At 40.5% G+C, this 8,753-nt stretch overlaps 1 protein-coding gene across 1 annotated transcript; it reads right to left on the reverse strand.

Moving 5' to 3' along the window:
* Positions 1-1,249: 1,249 nt before the first annotated feature.
* On the reverse strand, positions 1,250-6,108 carry ccka (cholecystokinin a). Its single transcript, XM_080470643.1, has 4 exons — positions 6,040-6,108; positions 4,203-4,282; positions 3,585-3,771; positions 1,250-3,104 (listed from the first exon to the last, which is right to left on the reverse strand). Exons 2-4 carry the CDS (start codon positions 4,278-4,280, stop codon positions 2,965-2,967), a joined length of 405 nt encoding a protein of 134 aa, XP_080326769.1. The 5' UTR covers positions 4,281-4,282; positions 6,040-6,108; the 3' UTR covers positions 1,250-2,964.
* Between the last annotated feature and the right edge of the window lie 2,645 nt (positions 6,109-8,753).

An 8,753-nucleotide genomic window follows, 5' to 3' on the forward strand; every position in this document is an offset into this window, starting at 1 on the left:
TTCTGAACCTTAAAAAGCGACAATCTTGTCATGCTTTCTGATATTACTGAGTTGAAAAGGGATTTAAATGTTTGGTACTATTACGGGTGCAGTATGGATTTTGTTGCAGGGAAGAATGCATGTTTTTTTTAATTTTTTTAGTTATTGATTTGTATTCCTCAGCGAGCTGGTGCATCTCGGAAAAATCAGGATTCAATGAAGAAGAATCCCCCAAACAAGAATGACAGGTGAGCAAGCTGAGATTTCAAATCCAATAGTATTGCTGTCTGAGGTTTGAAGACGCTGTTTATTGTGTTTTAGTTTAAACTTGGAAAAACCTGACGACAAAATGTTAAAAAAAAAAAACAAGTATGCAATTAATCTCATTAAGGGGATTTGTTTGGAAAAAGTTTTCTGAGAGTAAGAAGGTGTAGAAATGTTTCAATGCAAAAAGATCTGATGTAATTCAAACATCAAACTTGTGTGGTTCCTACAGTTGAGTCTTTCTGGTGTGCAAAGGCCCAACAATCCAGAACAATGAGCTGTTTGTATAATCTATCAGATTATGCATTTAAGGCTCGGCCTGAGCAGGCTAACAAATGATCCCCATCAGGGGGTTGTATTTAGTACAGCAGTGTAGTATACCATCCCATTGGTGTGTCTTCCCTTCCTGTGACAGCTTGTTGATTTCCTGCGGTCGGCTGTTTGTCGATGTCCTCTGACAGCGGCAGAGTAAATACAAACCACTTATGATGAGCAAACACAAGTGTTGCGTGTGTCGGACAGGAAAATAGACTCACATGGTCAGACCTTAATGGATCAGTTTGTTTCTCCTCTGGTGTGTGCGTGAGAGAGACTGAGAGGAGGTGATGCTATTTGTTTGTTTGTTTTGACGTGTAGTCATGACAATACGGGCTCGTGTGCTTCTTTTGTATTTGTCAGCATCATGTGACCGCATATCTTTGTTTGATTAAGCTTGGCCTTCAATAGAGGGATGCACCTTCAAACGCAGACCAGACATCATCTGTCTGGGATCCGTCCCCACAATCTTAGAGTCACCAATTAAACTGAAGCTCATCAGAGGGCAAATAAAACCGCTCCACACTCAGAGAGAACATGTAAACTCCACACAGAGAGAAGCCCCCCAAGACCGGACTTGAACATCTGTTTTTGAGCGTAAACCACTGTTCCACCATGAGGCAGCTGCTGAAGTTAAAACAAAAAGAGTGTGAACGATGCAAATGTGTGTGTTAAGAAATGCACTTTGAATCATTAGCAACATATTTTATTCTTTCCCAGCAAGAGAAAATCAACTAATGACCACTTTCCTCAGATTCTGCACTTTAAACAGTAAGAATCAAAATCCTTTTTCTAACGTTATTCTGATCAAAATCATCATATACAGGTACATTTATATTGCTTTGTGTCAGATTCACAGACAAATATACATCAACTCATGATTTATTTGAAGACCATTTTAAGATAAAAGCTTGATGTTTATTGTGTTTTATTGACAACTTGAAGCTTTGGGGTTTTGTTATCATCACTGTGGCAGAGGAGACCTCATCTTTTTTTTTTTTAACAGAGTTTAATCAGTCATCTTGGACGATACTCTTGTGTATTTAATCCATTCGTCATGAAGTGTTTCAGAATCACCTCTTTAGGCAAGATACTTGACACTGATTTAATCCGGGTTTAAAGTATACTGCATCCAGGAAAGCAGCTAATCCTGGGAAAGCCTTTTGTTTGGCTGGCTTTGATGAAATGAAGGAAGCCCTGGAGAACAGCGCCAAATGCTTACCGAGAGGCAAACGTCCAGTGTTTTCTCTGCTCCAGTGATGAGTAACACTCCTCCTTTCTAGACTCAGGCAGCAGCCACATGAAATGCTTGGGATCATCCCACCAACTGTACCCGGAAAACATCACAATATTTGCATTTCTTGCTGATTTAAGAGGAACAACTTCTTTTACAATCTCACTTGACATCTCACCTCACCCTTAAGAAGATATATCTTCCATTATTCAACGATAAGGAGCTTCCCAGGCATCTCATACAGATAAAAACCTTTGTGCTTTCCAAAATGTAGTTTGTGCTTTTCACACTGCACCGTTGTTACCTTCAGGAGTCATAACCGAGGCTGAAAAGATGCTTTTCAATCACTTTAATGGGGATGTAGCTCCTGCTTCTAAAGTGTTTCACCAAAGAGAACATTATTAATGTTGTCTCACACTGTGTTACACATATTGTGTATCATAGCTATCAGATACAATCCTGATTTTGATTAATTTTCCAAACACACCTCAGTGGCTCATCAATTACATCTCTCAGTTATGTACATTTGTAATCCAACATGTTGGTTATTCTCGCTGGAATTCTTTTATTTAAAGGAACAGCTTTTAGTAAATGTATTACTCACTTTATTTTAATACTTTAAATGTACCCCTCTTGAAGTCGTATATCAGTTATTACTCATTGCTGTAACAAACCTTTAACTGTTCACTTCTACATGAAACGATTCCCATCTTAGAAAATATCAAAAATACTCAATCAATCTGTTTATTCATTATATATTTAGTCTCGAACAAATGAACAATCCTGTCTTATTTGAGGCAGGTTTTCTGAAAGCTCAAATCTCTTTTCTGTTTGCTGTCCATTTTCATGATCCATGTCCAGATGTTTGGAGAAATAAGAGCGAATTGAGAGGTGGCTGAAGATGTTGTTGGCTTTGGTTTTAAAAGATTTGTATTTGATTCTCTGTGATCTCCAAAACTTTTCACTCAAATGTAGTGCTATCATTTGGAAAGAAGCAATTTGCAAACAGCTTCAAAGTTCTGATGAGTTAAGATCGTCCTACACTCGGGTCAAGCTCTTCCTGGGTTACAGTAAGTGCAGTTTGAAAAGCATTCAGCATTTTTTATTATTTTTTTGTTTGCTTTTATTTGGATTTGTAATTTAGGATTTGATGTGAAAAGCACACCATGGCTTTAGGAGGAGTATTCATACTCCTCTGCGCTACGCCTTCCAAAGTCCATCCAGCCCATGTAGTCTCTGTCAGTTATCCTGTGGCTGGGGGGGAGGCCGCTTGATCTGCTGCTGAGTGAGGACCTGGCTTGGAAGGGAGAGCCTGGAAACAAACATCATGATGGGATGAAAAAACACGATTGCGATGCAGTATTTTATATTGGGAAAAAAAGAAAAGAATAAAAGAATTGACAATGTTGAGGTAAGCCATGCTGCCTCGTTCTATTCTTGTCTCTGCTCTGTGAGAACGGTGAGCTCAGCAGGTCTCTCATCACGAGAGCGGAGATGTGCAGTGACAGAGGGAGAGGAGAGTGAGGTGGGGTGAGAAAGATGGAGCGGGGGGGGGGTGTTCTGGTCCACGGAAGCAGAAATGGAAGAGACATGAGAGGTGAAGCGAGAGGGAGGTGGGAAATGCCAGATGGCGGGACTCAAGCTCAGCGTGAATGACAGCAGAGCACGGAGGGATGGACGAGAGGCCGGGGTGGAACAACAGGACCAGGAGCAGAATAAAAGCTGAAGACTGATCGGAGCGTCACGAGCCGGGATGACTAAAGGGAAAGACCAATTACTTTTGATGGCTCACCTTTCCTGGAGATGATTCTGGCCAGGAGCTGGCTCAGTCTGTGTGGAGCATCTGCGTCCTCCCGGGCCTGGTTGTAGCTGGCGAATTGCCCTGAGGGCGGCGCTGGAGCCGAGCGGGCCTGGCGTGTGTGGTTGAGTGAATGGGACAGTTGTAGGCTGTCAGTGGCAGGAGGTTTACCCTCGACTCTCTGTCACAGAGCACACGAAGACAGCAAGGCACAACTAGAATTATCCAACTTTCAAAAATACAAGACATTTTAGACGTTTGGTTTAAATGAAAAATCATCATAAAGGTGTATTTATAATATAATGGATTTAAAAAGCAATATTAAAACCAATATGTGTGTGTGCTTATTTCCACTGCATTCTTTATGCAATGTTAATAAGCCTGTTGAACATCTGACGTAAGTTTAGATGGAGCCATAACTCTAACAATCAGCTTTTTACACACTAATTTGCAATTTGCGTTTTACATGTGGATACAAATGCAGAAAAGTGATAGTCGACAGGGATCTGTTATCATGATGCGTTGCACAAGGTTTTGCCAATAAAAGTAATGAAAATCAAAGGTCTCAGATTGTGGCAAAGCATTTTACTGTTGGGCGTTGGGAGGTCTTACCAGGGACCGTGAAGGCAGACTCAGAGAACCGCTGGATAAAGCAGCCAGGAGAATGCACACACAGATTCCTACATTCATGACTGGACAGAGACAGAAGCATACAAAATATTCAGATAAGAATTAAATACTTATGTCACATTTGGATTGGTTTTCCTCTACTTTCTGTCTTTATTGCTGCCTTAATGTAATGAGCGATGAGGACAAGAAGCTCTAGTAACATGAATTGTACAGAATGATGACCTCTGATGGATCCGTTAGAACTTCTGACAAACATCCTTTTGTCTTTCTCACACACTCCTTCCTGCAGCTGGAGTGACGATCACTTTAGTAACACACACACGCACACACACACGTGTGATGAATGTTCACCATCAGCATGAGCAGAATCCCAAAGGAAACACAGCAATTATGTCTAAATCCTAATTTGGATCTAAGTGCTGCATTTGAACAGCATCATTATCAACATTATTGGAACGAGTGAAGAAACTGAATTAGTTTCCCTCTTGATATTAAATTCTCTCTCAAAAAAAAAAAAAAGAGTGCCCAGAGTTGTTTTTTAAGAATCGAAACATATTGCATCAGATGGCTGAAGGGACAGCGAGACAAACACGGGTTCAATATTACTCATCAGACTGATTGCTTTGTCCTGGTGGAGCCTGACAAAGCAGCACATTGGTTGGTGATGAATGATGATTTACTCCAGAACATTCTTACGAAATATCCAATTAGATAAAAACCAACCGTGGCAGTCGCCCAAAAGCTTTCAGTCCCCAATAATTCACAAACCTCTCTGTGGATCGTTCTCATTCTCTCTGCTCCGCTCTCATTCTCTCCTCCAGGTTTTTTTTCTTATCTTACTGGTTGCTTCTCGTCCACAGATCTAAACCAGGGTGTGTGCACTGACAGCGTCTACCTGTACATGGAGTCCTGACCCATCTTCCGCAGTTTTGAACTTCATTTGCAGGTGAATTTATATTTGTGTAACTCTTTCACTGTCACGCAATACTCTGAATAATCACTTTTTAAACTGACACAGTGGTGATTTAAATAGTCATTCTCTTCATGCTAATATAATTCCCGCTCGTAGCTGGTCATTTTCTCTCATTCATTATTCAGTGGGCTGTTAATGATGTGGTACTGTCCTGTGTATAAAAGCTCTCCTCTCCTCTCCTCAGGAGTAAAAAACACAAAAGACATTTTGAACACCTCCATGCTTACAGATTTTCTCAGGGCACTCACCACTGGTACAAACAATATATTAGACACAAACACAGAATTTTGCCTTCAGATGGAGGAGCAGTGACAAATGATGATGTGGCGGTTTTCACAGTCAGACACTACTTATATTCCTTTTTCTTTTTATCATTTGCATGTTTTGAATGGTGCCTCTATGTGTTTATCTGTCTTAATCATATTTTCTTGCTGCTGTTCAGGTTTGTTATTATAAAGCAAGTATAAAATGTTGCCTTGTCTCCTTTAAGCGATGATGCATCCTCTGCAGGTTTCACTAAAACCATAAGATTTTGTATTCAAATTCTTGTATTTAAGGTCATTAATTTTTATTCCACCTATTTTTTACCATCAAAACTTTATTAATAACCTAAATATAATGAAAATCACCGCATACAAGTAAAGAAAAACCATTTGATCTTATTTTTGGAGCTGAACATGCCGATTCAAGAGTTGTACAAACAATATCCACCAAAGGGAAATTTTAAAAGTAAAAAAAAGTCTCCCCAAAAAATTCCAGGGGTCAATCACTTTCTCATAAGCTGCTTCGTCACAGGAATGTGCTGTTAATGAAAAATCAAAACACGAGTAGTTCTTTCCTTCTTACCTGCAGCTCTTTGTGTGGACCAGGCGAGGATGATCTGAAGATGTTCAGCGTTGCTCCAGTGATGATGCTGTGACTGAAGGAGGGAGAGGAGAGGCCATATTTTATACACACACAGAGGGAAAGGAGGAGGAGTCCGGAGGCGGGGGAGGACCCTGATGTTGGCGCAAAAACTCAGGACAGTGACGCAACTGAAGACGCAAACCTGCACGTATACAACAAACGCACAAATACACTGACGCACACACACACACACACACACACACACACACACACACACACACACACACACACACACACACACACACACACACACACACACACACACACACACACACACACACACACACACACACACACACACTTGAAGTACAGTGCTTTGCTGCAGACACACTCTTAGGTGCCCTCCAGTTTCGGCGAGGACAAAATGACTTTGGAAACATTATATGGATATAAGGATGTGATATGACGGAGCCCTGCAGCCTCATAAACAAAGTGTTCTTCACTCTGATTTGTTCTTTTCTTCACATTATTGCTCCCTGGTGGAGTTCAAGCAGAATGAGAAACGTGACTTAATTTTTTGCCCATTCTTCATCTCAAAAGCCCATCAAGAGATTTGATATTCAATCACATCAACAGCAGGGACACGTCATCTTTTTTTTTTAGCAACTATTTTTATCACAACGTCTTTGTAATTTTCACATTCCAAAGATATGTGTTTGAAGGTAGCTGATAGTGCTAAATTTGTGTGTGTGTGTGTGTGTGTGTGTGTGTGTGTGCGCGCGCGCGCACGCGCACGCGCGCGTGCGTGTGTACACACTGTGGTAGACTCGTGGCCTGTCCAGGGTGTATTTCGCCTTCTGCCATCGCTGGGATCAGCTCCAACAATCCAAGATGGATAAAGAAGTACAGGAAATGTATGAAGTTCAAATGAAATGTAAACCTGAAAAATGATCAAACCCAGAAAAGAAATATGAGCTATCTAAGAGCAACCATATCATGATGACAGAAAGTGACTCATACAATTAGTATTAATGTTATTTGGAGCCAGGAACACAAGACCTAAAGTGAGCTTTAAAAGTTCAGTGCAAAGCAATGGTTATGGATGACTTTATATTCAAATCCAAGTATTAATTATTTCACCAGACCATTCTGTATAAACAACTCTGTTGAGCTGCTGTCAGTGTGCTTCTGTGTCTCAGAAGTTTCCTAGATTTGAACTGCATGGAAGTTGTGCCAGGAAAAGTCTTTGCCATTAGAAAATAAACATTAGATTCAAACTACAATTGGTCATTTCTAAAAATGAGCTGCTCTCTCTCTCCCCTCACAGATAGAAAGTCTCTGGTTTGAGTCCAGGTTGGGTTTGAGGGTCGTTCAGTGTGGAGTTGGCTTCTTGTCCATGTGCGTCAGGAGCTGCAGCTCTCAGAACTGACAAATCATCGACTGTCGCTAAACTAATCCTAAAATCAAAATGATGTATTTCTAATAATTTTAACACAAATGTGATGCCCACCCAAAAGACACTATTGAGCTTCTATTTTGTGAAAACGTTGCAGTAATTGTTGACCTGACTATTAAGGTAATAATCACGTAATTTATTGCATTTGTTCATCAATGTCACTTTATTTGATTTAAAGATTCAGTCCTAAAAAGAGATACCAGTGTGTGTTGTAGTTCATTCTTAAATGAAGGTTCGATACTAAAGTTCACCATTGCATCCTGAGTGGAAATACTGAAACCCGCTGTAAACGCCAAGGTCAAAGTCAACTGAGAATAAGTTTTGAACAAGCACTCGTCTCTGAATATCTCTTAAAACCACCATCAGAGCTCTGCAGGCCAGACTAAAGTGGCAGCATGAGGGCCCTTTGTGTCTGAAGGTTGAATGGAAATCATATGTTTCATGGTGTGAGTCGCACACTGGAAATGATGCATTAATGCAGCAACTGTCGCTTAAAGAGTTCAATAAAGGTTTGAAGAGTTGCTCAAGCTAAAATCTGACTTAAGCACAACTGCTTTATTTACTTCACTTTTTTTTCCCCGCATCATGTTAAAGTAATAGCAGGTATTTAACAAACCACTAAACATATGGGTATGCTAAGGAAGGAGGAGTTTATTCTGAAAATGTTCACCTTTAACTAAAATGTTTTGAATGAAAAAATACCCCTGAAATCCGACCTGATAAGGTGCTTCCTTACTAAGTAATGAACTTGTTTGGCTGCAAGCTCCGTCGCCTTGTCGGTGGTGTTTTCCATTCATCTTGGGCACAACTTAATCCAACTTAAGGTGGATACCCGCCCCTGCAAGAACACAGAAAACTGTACATTTTCTTGCGGTGGAAAGAATGTGATTCCCGGGTAACACATTTCATATCTTGCAAGAAACTCAGGTGCACAACCCCAAGAAGGAGATGAGAAAAACAAAAGTGACATTTTTATTGCTTTTCTCCAACAACCATGGCCACTTCACATTTCTCTACAGCCACACAATAGTTTGTCAGACATCAAAAAAGTAAAACGTTCTGCCCAGATGATGCATCAAGAACAAGCAGTTAGATCTCCCAAACCAGAGCTGTGAGAAAAGAATGATGTCTTTCTGTTCACACAGCTTTTGGAGCGCGAAGAACTTTCTCTATTCCTGCTGTGTATCAACAGACTTTCAGGGTTCCTTACAGGGTTAACACATTCACAGTCCTCCCTACAGACAAGTTTACATTCAGC

The sequence above is a fragment of the Lipophrys pholis genome, assembly GCF_963383615.2.
Source record: "Lipophrys pholis genome assembly, chromosome: 9".
Taxonomy (NCBI): Eukaryota; Metazoa; Chordata; class Actinopteri; order Blenniiformes; family Blenniidae; genus Lipophrys; species Lipophrys pholis.